This window comes from Crocuta crocuta, unplaced genomic scaffold (genome assembly GCF_008692635.1).
Source record: "Crocuta crocuta isolate KB4526 unplaced genomic scaffold, BGI_CrCroc_1.0 scaffold53, whole genome shotgun sequence".
Classification (NCBI taxonomy): Eukaryota; Metazoa; Chordata; class Mammalia; order Carnivora; family Hyaenidae; genus Crocuta; species Crocuta crocuta.
The window spans coordinates 1,985,510-1,999,233 of NW_027529432.1; the positions used below are offsets into that span (position 1 = coordinate 1,985,510).

At 59.1% G+C, this 13,724-nt stretch overlaps 1 protein-coding gene across 2 annotated transcripts in view; it reads right to left on the bottom strand.

The window, feature by feature from the left end:
* Positions 1-10,292, bottom strand: part of ATG2A (autophagy related 2A) — a 19,416-nt gene extending 9,124 nt beyond the window's left edge. For both annotated transcript variants that reach the window (XM_077759749.1, XM_077759748.1), the window contains exons 1-24: positions 10,052-10,292; positions 7,931-8,093; positions 7,684-7,836; positions 7,422-7,524; positions 6,869-7,004; positions 6,620-6,718; positions 6,236-6,332; positions 5,982-6,146; positions 5,737-5,877; positions 4,945-5,182; positions 4,714-4,858; positions 4,524-4,616; positions 3,943-4,101; positions 3,598-3,841; positions 3,168-3,264; positions 2,875-3,034; positions 2,075-2,217; positions 1,853-1,995; positions 1,588-1,748; positions 1,005-1,155; positions 712-911; positions 528-608; positions 185-291; positions 10-102 (exon numbers count right to left, since the gene is read on the bottom strand). In XM_077759749.1, coding sequence (XP_077615875.1) covers positions 10-102; positions 185-291; positions 528-608; positions 712-911; positions 1,005-1,155; positions 1,588-1,748; positions 1,853-1,995; positions 2,075-2,217; positions 2,875-3,034; positions 3,168-3,264; positions 3,598-3,841; positions 3,943-4,101; positions 4,524-4,616; positions 4,714-4,858; positions 4,945-5,182; positions 5,737-5,877; positions 5,982-6,146; positions 6,236-6,332; positions 6,620-6,718; positions 6,869-7,004; positions 7,422-7,524; positions 7,684-7,836; positions 7,931-8,093; positions 10,052-10,222 — 3,443 coding nt within the window. In that variant the 5' untranslated portion in view covers positions 10,223-10,292. The remainder of the gene's footprint in view (positions 1-9; positions 103-184; positions 292-527; positions 609-711; positions 912-1,004; positions 1,156-1,587; positions 1,749-1,852; positions 1,996-2,074; positions 2,218-2,874; positions 3,035-3,167; positions 3,265-3,597; positions 3,842-3,942; positions 4,102-4,523; positions 4,617-4,713; positions 4,859-4,944; positions 5,183-5,736; positions 5,878-5,981; positions 6,147-6,235; positions 6,333-6,619; positions 6,719-6,868; positions 7,005-7,421; positions 7,525-7,683; positions 7,837-7,930; positions 8,094-10,051) is intronic.
* Positions 10,293-13,724: the final 3,432 nt, after the last annotated feature.

The following is a 13,724-nucleotide window of genomic DNA, read 5'->3' on the forward strand; positions in this document are numbered from 1 at the left end:
TGTGCATACCTGAGTAGGAAGGTGGAGGTATCCATGATGATGTTGCTGGAAAGCGTGAAGGTCTCGGCGGTGACAAGGACGCGCACAGGGAGGTAGAGGGGCCTGGGGGATCACACGTGGGCTAGAGTAGGCTCCTTACACACGAGAGCCCGTCCCCAGCCGCTGGCCCACCCAGCCTGGATACCTGTAGTCCACAGCGCAGGAGAAGAGATGAGTGTGTAGGACAGTAATGACCGTTGGGGGCAGGTAACCCAGCACCGGGTCGTCAAGCACATCTAAGAACTCCAGCAGCTTTGGGGACAAGGACAGGAATGGTGAGGATAAGGGGCCTCTTCCTTCCTCAACCCCCACCCCAGCACGGCTGCCCACCTGCCGCCGTTACCCGTTACCCGCCGTCACCCGTTAGCTGCCACCATACCCCCTGCCCAGGGCCTTTGCTTGGAAGTCAGCTCAGGCCCGGCCCAGGCCCCTCAAACTGGCCTCCCCGCTGGTCCGGAGACCCGCCTGCCTGTGCCACTGTCGCTCACCTGGGAGTGCCAGCTCTGCTCTGGCAAGGCCATGAAGTGGCGCAGGGTGGCTCTGTGGAGCCTCAGTGTTACCAGGAACTCCTGGAGGTGGGGTACAGTCAGCATGGTGGGGCCCAGCCCACCAGGCACCAGAGAGGCAAGCGCCCCAGCCAAGCGGGTAGACCGGGAGCGGGCACGGTTGTACCTTGACATTCTTGTGGGGGTCCAGGTGGATGCGCACAGCAGTGGACAGCATGTGGGGGCCCCGGCCCTGGCCCTTGTGGCCCGAGGCTCCCCGTTCGGTCACCCCTTCCTCTGACGGGTAGATGGTTGGGGCCAGCTGGGCCGGAGGGGCAAAGCTGGGCAGCTCCAGGCGACTGGGCAGCAGGTAGTCATCCACAGCCGCTGGGGAGGCATCCGGTGAGCCCCCTGCCAAGCTGGCTGACCGTCCCCTCCACCCAGGGTCCAATCCCGCGTGAGAGCCCCCTCCCCTCACACCTCGGTGGTAGAGCTTCGCCTTCTCGGCCTCTAGGCAGAAGTAGCCGAGTCCGGGCTGGCCTCGGTACTGGGACACACTGAAGACGGTGCCTTGCTCCACATCCAACACCAGCTCCCCGTGTGAGGTCTCTAGCCTCCTCCCTACCTCATCCTGCAGACAAAGCACATGGCTAGGTCCCACCAGGGCACTCGGCGGCCCCCAGGCCCTCAGTGGGGGTGGCCCCTGGGAGCCCTGGCCTGCCTCGGACCAGCCTCAGACCAGCCCCCGCTCTCCCCAGGCTCTGCGAAGGTCTGGAGCAACGCTTGCCTACTTTGTCAGAAAGGGAGTCCTATTCGCCCCACCTGCCACGCATTCCGAGAGGGCGCCCGGCTGGGCCTCTAGCATGAAGCCTTACGTACAACAGGGGCGGAGGGGGTGGGTGGGTCAGTGGGTGGCTGCTGCTGGCGGGACAGGCCACTCTCCGCCCCGCTGGGCCTTCTTTTCCCACATTCCCCAACTGCTCAGACTGGTCTTGCTCTCCTGCCAGTGGTGGGTGGGGAGCTCTGGAGTCAGGGGGGCTCACCTCCCCCGGGCCGCCCTCACCTTGGTCTCACAGAGGGCTGTGATCCGACCCTTCAGCACTGTCACCAGTGTAGAGAAGGTACTCTGCGAGTGAGGACCTGGAGACTCGGGGGCGGGGGGCTGAGGGCCGCCTGCCGCCCCTACTGAGAAGAAGCGGGCTTCCTCCTCGTCTGAGTCGGAGTCTGGGGTGAGATCAAGGAGCCAAGTGGGAAGGAGACCTGGGAGTATGCCCCAGCCCCACGCAGCTCCGAGGGCCTTGGGACCCCTACCCGGGCGTCCCCCCTACCCAGCTTGAAGGCCGATTTGCACATCTTGAAGTTGTCCTGCCAGCAGCCTGAGGAGGGGCCGGCGAAGCCAGGGCGGTGAGCAGTGGGGTCAGGGGTGGGAAGCAGGTCCGCAGGCTCCCACATGAGCAGGTCATTGTTGATCCTTAGTGAATGGACGGCGGCAGTGAGGGTGGTCCAGCCTGGCCCCACCCAACACTCCCCCTCCTCGCCTGAGTCACCACCTGTTATAGAGGCTCTCATAGGCCTCCTTGCTGGGCAGGAAGATATGGGCACTGGGCAGGACCACTTCAAGGCTGCAGCGCGATAGCGCAAGGGCCCGGCTCTGGAAGGTTTTCATCTCCTCGGGGTCTCCGGGAATCACCATCTAGTCAGGGGAGCGGGGAAAGGCATCTGAGAGGCGTCAGGGTCTGCCGCTGGCCCGGGAATCAGACCCTGGCCTGCACGCTGATTTCCTAGCATTCACGGATTCTCAGGCGCTGTTAGGGGCCCTTCTCTGCTGGGAAGTAGGACAGTCCTCTCGTGAGAAGCGCTGACCGCACGCCAAACCTGCTCTGAGGGCCTCGCATATGTTAACTTCTTTATCCTCTTGAAAGGCCTGTGACACAGGTCATCGTACCCACTTTGGAGATAAGGAACTGCATCTGTGTATAACCCTCTGAGATTAGAACAGTTCCAAGATGACAAAGCCACAGTGGCAGCGCCTAGATTCAAACCCACACACTTTGGCCCAGAGGCCAGGTGGCCCTTAACTGTCTCTCACTCAAATCTCATCACCCTCAGGGAAAAGGATCCCAAGGTCCCTGCCGATGGACAGGGTCTTGATCTTCCGGACCAAGGACCTGACCCCCCCCACCTGGTGTCCTCACCCGTAGGCCCCATGAGTTGGGGGTGCTTCTGACTCTCTACTGATCAACGATGGAAGCAATCAATGACACTCTTGCTGTTTCTGGGTCACATCACCCGGGGCCCTGTCCTCCCGGCCCACAGCCACCAACTGGCTCCCTTGGGTTCAGGGCCTCACCTCCTCTGTCTCATACATGGTCCTCTTGGAGGAAAAGGGTGAGGGCTCAGGCTCCCGCAGCTCACATGGACTCTCAGCCGACAGCTCCAGATCCTCTCCCTTCTCGGGCGCCACCTCCCACTGTGCACTGCTGAGCTGGGGGTTCAGCGTCACCACGACCCTGCCAGAGCACAGGCCCGTCACTCCCTGGGCTGCAAGCCTCCCTCAGCCCCTGGCCCCTGCCCCCTCCAGCTTCCTGCTGCCCTCAGTAGCAAAGCACTCCTCTCTGTCTGTCCCTCTGACCCCCCACTTACTGGGGCAGGAAGTATTTGTTCCCAGGGCTCTTGGGATCCAGGGCTTTGGAGACCCGCAGGCAGGGGATGGGTGGCTTCTCTCCATCTTCATAGGTGCCTGGGAGGGTGCGGAGCGGGGGAGGGTTCTCATTGCTGCCTTTCTCCATTTTTTCCCCGAAACCAGGTGGGGTTAGTGGGGGCCCTGAGCCTCCACCGTAGTGCCTGCACCCTCCCTCACGCCCACGGCCTGCGGCACTCCAGTTATGAAGGGTCCACCCTGCACACTCTCGGAGGAGCCTGGAGACAGGCAATGCTGGCACTTCACAGAGCTGGTGAGACTTGGGGCCACAGTCTGTCCCCACTGTGACTCAGTCCCTTCCATAGCCCCGGGCCCCCCTCTCCCAGAGGGCTGGGCCCTGCCCGGGGTATTGTCCCCCGGAGGGGCTCTCACCGTGCAGGTCGGAGCAGGTAAGTTCCAGGCGGGTGGGGACGGGGGGACCAGGACCACTACTCAACTCTGACCGGAACTGGGGCTCACTCAGCTCCAGCCGCAGCTGCTCAGCCCGCACCGCTCGGCCTGCCCAGGGGTCCCGCTCGGGCCGCAGGTCGGCGATGGGGAAGCGCAGCCGCAGTGTGGCCCGGGGTGCTGACAGCCGCACCACCGTCTGCTGCTCGGGAGCTGGTGGGGATTCCGTCTGCGGGCGGATGGGGGTGATCAGAGCTGCCAGAGGCCCCAGCACTAGGGCTGTGAGCTCGAGGGCCCGTGCCAGCTCCCTGCCCCAGCTGGGCATCTTACCAGGAGGCCAGCAGGTGGTTCGGGAGGGGGTATGGTAGCCAGGCGCAGCAGGGCAGCAAGCCGGTCCAGGGCCCCCAGCTCCACGTCCGCCTGGAAGTCAGCGAGGTCCAGAGCCAGCTCTGAGTGGCAGTGGCAGGCAGCAGGGCGCCGGGGTCTGCTCTGAGGGTGAGGGCGTTCAGGTCAGCAAGGGCTGTGGGGTAGGTGAGGGCAGGATGGGAAGGGACCCCCCTTGAGCAGAAACCAAACACAGAGCCTGCCTGGCTGGTGTGGAGAAAAGCTTGCACAGGGGCCCAAGTTAGGAAGGGAGATGGAGACCCTCACCACACTGCCTGAGAAAGATGACCATGTTTGTTTAATAAGAGCCATCCAGTATCGAAGTGGGCAGGGGTTTGCCAAGACAAGGAAGGGGCAGTCAGGCCCAGAGAATGCTGTGTGTAGGGCTCAGACGTCTTCTAGGGCTCCCAGATGGGGAGGCATGGAGCTATAGCTGGAGCACAGGCAAAGGGGGGTGGAGGATGGGGTAAAGGTACCTTGGGAAACAGCCAAGGGACCTCAGGCATGGGGTGGGGGTGGGGGGTTACCTTGGACACACGGCGTAGGGTCTGTGTATGCCGCAGGTGGGCACAGGGCCGAGCTGAGGCCTGGGACCCCGGGCTGCCGGGGAAGCTCAGGATCTGGGACGGGACACGGGAGGGCAAGAGTCAGGCCGAGCGTCCACATCCACCCCGACCTGCAGGCCCTCCCGCATCCACGCTCGCTCTTGGCCCTCACCTCCGTGTACTCAGGCTCTGAAGTGCCCCTGGGCCATAGACACTCGAGCACCTCAAGCTGCCCAAAGCGCACCTGGGTGCTGGTAGTCCGCCGGCCCCTGCCTGTCCGCAGCTCCCAGGACAGCTGCACGGCTGTGCCCGTTAGCCTGTGAGGAAGAAGCCGGGCATCAGAGGCTGGGCTTGCGGGGAGCTTGGGGGTGTCTCTCCTTGGGCCCCTGCCTTAAGCTTGTACCGGACATGGCTACGGGGACAGGCCCTCTGGAAACGTGGCCGGAGATGGTGGAAGTCACGGGAGCCGAAGGGCCCATCCTTGGTGGCATCAAACTCCGAAAAAAAGTGGGTAGTGAGGTCAGGTGGTCCAGAAGACGGGGCAGACGTCTGAAGCAAGGTCAGGGTCAGGCCCCCCAAGGTCATCTTCAGCAGCGAGTCAGGGCGCAGGGTGTCCGGGAGGGGTGTGGGGGCTGTCTTGCCTGAGAGGAGAGAGGTGTTACCAGGGACATCCCAGAGCTCCCTCCCGGGCACCCCAGGTAGAGTGATGGTCAGATACTGGGCCAGAGGCTGGGAGAAGCCCTGGCCCGGACAGACTGTGACCTTGGCCCGGGGCCTGGCTGGGCAGGGGTGACACAGAGCCTCATCATGCCAGATACTGAGCCCAAGCTCAATTCAACCTTCTCAAGGAGCCAGAAGGCCTAGAGGTGCTAAAGGACTCAGTCCAGCGCCTGACACACGTGATCTCTCGATAAACATCAGTCAATACATATAGCGCGGCAAGGTCAGCTCTTACTACACCTTTTTTATGGCAGGGGAAACTGAGTCTCCAAGAATTTAAATGTTTGGCCCAAGACCACCGACTCTGAAACCTAGCCCTCTATCTGTTGTGTCACCAGCCTCCCCCCGATAGCATCCCCAGGGAACCAAGTCACCCAAGTGGACCGCTAAGCACCAATGGAGGCCTCTTGCATGCACATGACGTCACAAGGGCCCTGAGGCCTCTTCCAGCTCCTCTTGCCCCAGGAGCACTCACCGGCTGGGTGGGCATGGGCAGAGAGCCGGCGGGGGCCCATGTCGCTGTGCACAGAGGATCCTAGGTCCACATCGGAGAGGGAGAGCTCGGAGAGGGCCGAGGTCACACTGCTCGTGAGGCCCGCCATGGAGAAGAAGAGGTCTGTGGGCCAGGACGGGGGAAGGTTAGGGGGAGCCACGCTCGGCCCCCACTCCTGCACCCACGCTAGCTGCCCAGACAAATGCCAAGCGTGACCCCACACCCACCAGTGTTGTCCAAGTTGACAAGAGGGCTGGCGAGGGGTTCTGGGCTGAGGGGCTCAGCCACGGCGCCTGCCTGCAGCTGCTGGTTCAGGTCCTGCTCAATCAGCCACAGGTCCTCGGCACCCAGCGGGCGGCTCTTGTTCAGCTTGTCGGCCAGGCCTTCGGGGTCTAAGGAGGAGGACGTTTCTGTGTGTCAGTCCAGCCTGGCTGCCCCCCACTCCAGGCATCCCATGCCCTGGAGCGCCCAGAGGCCTCACCTGCAAGGCTCACGGCACTGAATAGTTCCTGCAACTGCTGGAGCTGCCGAGGGGTCAGGAGCAGGTGCAGGGAGCCCAGCTGTCCAGCCACCTCCAACTGGGGACAGAAGCGGCCAGAGGAGACAACCATGGAGCCACATCTGCCACCTAGGCCCTCTGAGAGCCACCACCCACCGGCCCTCACCCAGAGGAGATAGGATGCCAGTTGCCGGGCTAAGCTGTCACCAACTAGCCGTGTAACCCTGGCCACGACTTGACCACTGAGCCTGTTTCTCTAATTGCCAAAAAGGCCGCGATTTCCCCCCGATGACCCTGCTTTGCACGGCTGCGGAGTATTCTGAAATGGAGCACACACTCCAGCTTCCATAGCGGCTTGGGACCCACCTTGGGGCCCGGGAAGGCCTCATTCTGCTTCAGTTTCATGGTCAACTCCATATACCCTGAGCAGCTGCCGATCTGCAAAGGGGGCTTCGGGGGTTCTTCCTGGAGGCAAGAGAATACAGGAGGGAAGGGGTCGAGCAGATGAGGTTGGAGATGGTCAGAGGGATGGGGGGGTGGTCAGTGGGGGCAGATGGGAGAGATGCAGGGATTACTGGAAGGAAGGAGAAGCTATGGGGATGAGAGTCAGCCCACCTGGGAGGGGAGCTCCTCGAAGTGCAGGCGCACCCCTGCCAGCTGCAGCAGCTTGTGCAGGAAGGCGGGAGGCTGGTGCACGTCCACCGGGGGTGCCTGGCTTGGGTCCCGCACTGCCTCGTCACAGTACTCCAGTCTGGGGAGCGGAGGGTCAGCCCTTGGCCCGGCCACCCCAGGCTGGAGCCCCCGTCTCCGCACAGCACTGTGTTCTAGCGCTCTGGGGTCAGAGTCCAGCCAGCAGAGCTGCCCCACCACAGCCAGGCCACCGTGGACCTCCACGGCCAGCCCTTCTTCCTCGGACCCTCGCGTGTAACCTGAACCCTGGGGCCCCGGCCACTCTGGGCCTGTACCACCCTGGCCCTTGGACACCGTTCTGGGCTCACAACATGGTCTCTCCCCCACCACAGCCACCACCAGGCCCACCCAAAATTTGCCCTGCTACCTCTCAGGAGCCCAGGCAGGGGTTAGGGGCAGGGGCATGGCCAAGGCCGTTCAGCAGCCTCTCTCTCCCCCTCCTCTTGACACCAGACCGCCCCACTCGGCATGCCCCTACCTCTGCACATGGACTTCCACTGCCACGCCATGTTCCCCGTCACCCGGTGAGTGCTCCACCCTCAGCACAGTGTCCAGGAAGGTCACCTTGATCCTTCTTAGTACTGAGGGGTGGAAAGGGGTCTCAGGCCAGGGAGAGCGGCGAGGGAGCAGGCAGAGTCTCCCCGCTGGGGCAGCGGAGTGGCCATCCTACTGTCTAGGGCCCCTGTTTTGTGGGCTGCAGGGGGGACAGGGAGTAGGCTCGCCCTAAGAGGCCTCCTTACCAGTCTCAATGGTCTGGGCAAACATTTCCAGTCCCTCCAGGGGCTGTGGTGGCTCGGAGGGCTCGGGCAGCCCATCCCGAAGGCATTCCTGAGCCAGCTGCAGGCTTGTGGTCATACATGAGGCCCAGCTCTGTGAGTCGGCAGCCCCTGGCCCTGTGCGTAGGCAGAGGGTCTCAGAAGAGGTGCCCAGGCCTCCTCCTGCCATTCGTTCCCCACCCCCCTGCGCCCAGCCTTGCCCGGCCCTCACCTGGGCCCTGGCGGGGCTGCAGGGTGAGCTGGAGGCCTGACACACGTACGGTGCAGTGGTCGGTGAGCAGCGCGGCCCAAGGCACGGCTACTTCGATCGAGCCCACGAAGCCTTCAACCAGCTCCAAGGGTGACTCTATGGACTCCAGCACTTCATTCACAGACTGGGGGCAGGGAAGGGGCAGATCCAGGTCAGGGAAAACTCAGAACGCAACGCGGCAGCGCTTCTGGCAGGCTGCTCTGACCTTGGAGAGCTCCCTTGCTCTCCCTGCCTCCTACCCAACACTGGCTACCTATAAAGTTCTACTGTCGCTTTAGCTGGTCCCTACTCTTGGCCCATCCAAACGTGTCCCATCCTTTAAGCCAGAGGATGGGGAGCTGCAGGCTGAAGAGGAGGAAGCCACGCAGACGGGATGGAAGGTGGTACGTTCCAGGCACGGGAACAGCACGTGCAAAGACCCAGCAGAGTGCAGCAGCACCCTGTTCTCTCTGGGTCAGTGTGGAGTTCAAGGGCAGTGTACATGAGAGGCTGGCAGAGGGCTGAGCTGAGTGGGAGGGGACCCCTGCCCAACTCCAAACATTTGGCGTAGCTGTACTTCTCTGAGGTAGGAGGCTGAGAACCCCTGGTTACAAACGGGGACACAGCACCCCTGCCAGTCTGGGAGCTCCTTGAAGGCAGGAGCTCACCGGCCTGCTCCGTGTGACCCCAGGTACTGAGGGGTCACAGCAAGGCTTGTTGGATCTATGAGTAAATAGACGACACACAGCAGAGCTAGAAAACTCTTGGAGGTCAAGTTGGAATTCCTTATCCAGAGATGCACAGATGGGAAAATGAAGCCCAGAGAGAAGGGAGTGGTTTAACTGCTCAGTGTACTGTGCAGACTGCGACTGGGAGACAAGGCTCTCTCCTCATCCCATTCCAGGATCCCCAANTCCTCCCTGGAGGCCAGCCCAGAACACATCCTAGCTAGGAGCCATTTCAATCCCCACCAGGAGGGCTGCGCAGGGCAGGGCTGGGCAAGGCAGGAGTGCTTTCTGGGACTGGAAGTAGGAAGAGGCAGCACAGAGGTCCTGGCCATTTCTTTCAGGCCAGCCTCCCCCGCTAGGATTCCCCCAGCTCTGGGCTCAGGGGTCTCCCCCTATGCCACGTTTGCCCAGGGAGGCCTGGCCCACCCCTAAAGCTCGGCTCTTCCTGCCCCACATCGCATTTAGACCAGGCACCCTGTCGACCCAGCCAGAAAGCTGAGAAGCCCCTGCCCCATGCCTACCCCTGCTGCTCTGGACTGGAGGGTTAACCCGGAGCCAGCCCCGGGCTGATGCCTCTAATTGGTGGCTTCTTTGCAACTTCCCAGTTCAGCTGAGTTGTGAGTCACTGCCTCTGACCTAGACCTTCTTCTTCCCACCTCCCCAGCATCTCCCTGAGCCTCCTCCCTGCCTGAAGCCAAACCTCTCCACCTTTCCTCAGGGACTCTCCCGCAGGTAGGGACGGATGCTAATTCCCAAGCCCCTCCCCAAACGCCACTGGGTCCATCCCACTCTCCTCAAAGCAGGAAGTAGGCAGCAGCGGCAGTCACACGAGGTGTTGATCAACACAGGGCGCTGACGCGGTTGTTGACATCCACGTCCGGAGGCGGGAACCCCACCCACTTGGCCCGGGATCTTAGGTCAGGAGGTCAGAGCACCTTTCCCACAGGTGCGCTCTCTCGGCAGGACTCCGGACCCCCTACCAGCCTTCCCTGGCTGGCTGCAAGGCCCTAACTCTGTCACTGCCCTGGCCCGCTCCTATCGGAGCCTCCTAATTCCTCTGCTCCCTTCTCACCTTCTCCTTAGCTAACCCTGTGAGCCACGCTTCCCAACTCAGGCCCCAAACTCGATGTGCTTATCCTGGCATTCTTCAGACAAGTGACACCCCTCTCCCCAGCCCCAGCTTCTCCTACTGTGGAGGCAGGGACCCAGTCCTACCCAGCTTCTGGCTCTGGAAGCGATCAGTTGCCTGGAAATGGCCTGACTCCCATGGCCTCTCCACGCCCCATGCCTGGTCCCGCAGCCCACCCTTCAGTCACGATCCTTAGTCGTTGCGCCGCCCCCCGCCCCCTTCACGAGCGCGGGCCTGGCTCCTCACCCAGATCTCCAAGTGGATATCCCGCAGGGCAACGCTGCCCTTGTACAAATCGAGGCTGAGCTGGTCCAGGCTGAGGTGCTCCTGGAAGAAGTGACCCAAGTAGTGGTGCAGCAAGTAGCGGCATACCCGCTCTTTCACACAGTTCGACCACGGCCACAGCCATCGTGACATCTCGGAGACCGTCGGGCCCGGGCCGCCTGCGCTCGCCGCCCGCCGGCGATCCCCGTCGGGCTTCGCTGTTCACTAGAGCCCCCGGCTCTCCCCGCCGCTTCTCTCAGCTCTAGGCCGCGCCCCCCGACCCTCAGCCACGCCCCCCACGCTCAACGCCATTCGCCATCGTAAAGGGCGAAGCCTGCTGATTGGCCGCGGGGGGCGGAGTCTTCGAGCACGAAAAAGGGACTGGGTTCTCCGCGGGATAGAGTGCTCCTAATCCTGATTTACGCGTGCGTAAAAATTCTGTGTGGGAGGACCTTTAACCTCCCTTCTACGGGCTCCGGGAAGGCTGTTGCAGGAGGTACCAGCCCCGCAGAGGAATGCGCATGTGCCGACTCTTCCAAGCACTTGAGGCAGTCAGGGAGTATTTAAAGGGACAGTGTCCCATCAAACTTAAGCTTCCCAGAGGAATAAAGTCAGTGAGAGCCCCAGCACGCGTCGTAGAAACAATTAAGTAAGTATTTGCATTTTACAAAACGCTTTACCGTCTTCTATCTCATTCAACCCTCAGGACCCTCTAAGGTGGAGATTTTAAAGATAAGAAAACCATTTTACAGATAAAACCAATTTATAAATACCCTTAAGTCCATCATAAGGAAGTCTTTTCCCCCCTCACTCCTTACCAGGAATGCGGGGCAGGAGATTTACCGACCCTCCCTTCTCAACGCATTTGGTCAAGCCTCCAGCTCCTCTCTGAAAAAATAATTTTTTTAAAGTTTTTCCTGTCTCTAACCTAAAATTAATAACAGATGGGTTCTAAATCCCTTGAGCAGGGGTCTGTTGTTTTTTCGTACAACCAGCGAGCTAAGAATGGTTTTTACATTTTTTTTAGTTGTAATTTAAATTTTTTTTTACATTTTTAAATAGTTGGGAAAAATCAAAACAAGAATAAGATTTCATGACACATGAAATGGGTCACATGAAAATGTCATGAAATTCACACGTGAGTATCCATACAGTTTTAGCGGAAGAGAACCACACTAAGTACTGTCTGGGGCTGTTTTCTTTGGAGGGGGGAGCTGTTGCAAGGCCTCAAATAATTGTTTTGTGGCCATTTTCAGAAAGTTTGCCAACTCCTATTCTGTAGGGTTGGCCACCAAGCCCTTTTACCTCGTGGGTGATTTAAAGGATACCCACCGGTAATTATAATTCTATTTTAGCCTTGCTAGGGACTCGGCTGCTGCAGTCTAACAAAGTCAGCCTGAAGCAAGGGCAACCACCCTGGCCTGAGGGCCTGGGCCTGGATTCCAGGTCCCAGCTCTGTGTGGTCTCAGGCAAGGCTCTGTTCTTCCAAAAGCCTGTTTTCTCCCCTGTAACCTGGGGTTGGGGTGTTAGGTGGTACAGCTCAACTACCTGGAAGGGACTAAGGAACAGCCTCCTAGAGAATTTTGGGAAGTACTGGGAAGGTTCCATTCAAGGAGGGCTAATAGGAAAATGTCTGTGGAATGAATCAAGAGATCAGCCTTTCCCTCATAATAGGCCAGGGGCAGTGTTATGTTCATCCAACATGTATTAAATTAATAATAATTAAGATGATAGGGGTGCCTGGGTGGCTCAGTCAGTTAAGCATCCAACCTCGGCTCAGGTCAGGATCTCAAGGTCTGGGAGTTGGAACTCCGCATTCGAGCCCTGCATCAAGTTCCGTGCTGACCGCCCAGAGCCAGGAGACTGCTTTGAATTCTGTGTCTCACTCTTTCTCTGCCCCTCCCCTGCTCACGCTCTGTCTGTCAAAATAATAAACATCCAAAAATTGTTTTAAAATAATTAAAATGATAGACACCATGAATTGAGCCCATGTGATGTCCTGGGCCCTGGGCTTGTCACTTTATAGGCATTACTTCATCTGTTCTTCACTGTATCCTCGGTGGGAGGTACTATTAGTATCCTCATTTTCCATGAAAACTGAGGCCTTGTGTCTAAGTGCCTATGGAGCAAGTGAATGAACAAGCATCGCTTCTCCCAAAGGCAGTGGGAGTGGAAGGGCATTTAGGGGAGTCTAGGAAGAGTCCTGAAGCCCAGACTCGGAGAAGCAGTCATTCGCCTGCTGTGGGAACAGGGTGCATCATGTGCAAAGGCTGGGGACGCAGAGCCATTCCCAGCATCTAGGCCCTCAGTCTGGGGTGGCTGCTTCTTGGGCCAGCTTCCCTCTGGTGAGGCTGCACTCACATCTATGACACAGCACAGGGTCTGTGCCACAGCAGAGGAATAAATAGGACTTGGAGGGGCACAAAGGTCTTTCGTGCTGTCCCCCGCAATGTACTGTGAGGTCCACAGAAGGCCAGCTCCAAAGATGTAGTCATTCCACAGCCTGACCCAGGCCTTGGAGTAGGAGCTGAATGAGAGAATAGAAAATATAGAGGAGAGAGAGAACAGAGTAAAGAGGATGTTGTTCTCGCAGGAGGGGGCCTCACAAGGGTATTCCTGGGATGAAGATCCAGGCCAGGGTTCCTCTCCATAGAGAGAAAAGGGAGAGGGTCAGGCTTTGTGGGGGCCCCTTGGGGACTTCTCCATATTAGATTAGGTAGAAACTCATCAGGCAAACCAGGTGCTGTAGACCTCAGGGGCTCTGGGGTTGAGTCTCTCCCTTTCCCAGGGATGTTCCTCTCAGAAGAAACCCCTCAGGGAATTCCCCCAATGGGGTCTTGAAGGTGTGGAAGGGATCTTGGAAGATAGCCTGAGGGCTGTGCCTTTGACTTGGTCCATTTTGTCTGACCTGGGGTAAAATACACAGAACAAATGTTACCACCTTAACCATTTCTGGGTATAAAGTAGTGTTAAGGATATTCACATTGTTGTGCAACTGATTTCCAGAACTTTTTCATCTTGCAAAACTGAAAACTCTACACTCATTAAACAACAGTGCCAAAATGGATGAATTGTGTAGTATGTGAATGGTATCTCAATAATGATGATTTTTTTAAAAAATAATTTTTATGCCATACTCCCCATTGTGACACTGTATCTATTTTGAGACCCAATTCAAATGTCACTTCTTGTAAGAAGTCTTATGTCTTCCATATTCCAACCCCAATATCCTCAAACGGAGCACAATACCCTTTGTACAAAGTACAGGCCCTCCACAGTCATTCTGGCCTGGAGAGCCTCAGAGTTCTGGGTACCAGCCCCCAGGGAGCCAAGGATGGGGGGCTGGAGGCGGTGCCCTCTTGACTCAGGCTGGGAGGCCTGTGGTCCCAGCTTTTGATGATAGGCTGTGTGATCTTGGGCAAAGCACTTCTCTTCTCTGGGCCTGGGGGTCCTCACCTGGCTGTAGAAGGCTCCGTGGGCCTGTCGTCCCTCTGCTTTTTTCTGCAGGGATGTGGGACAGGGCTTCACTTCCGGAGCCTCCGAGGTGGGCAAGGGAGAAATGATGGGTTTCCCTTTGACAGATGAGGACACCAAGGGCCAGGTGGGCACGGCCTACAGGATATTTCTGAGCAAGGGGATCGCTGGCCAGCTCCAA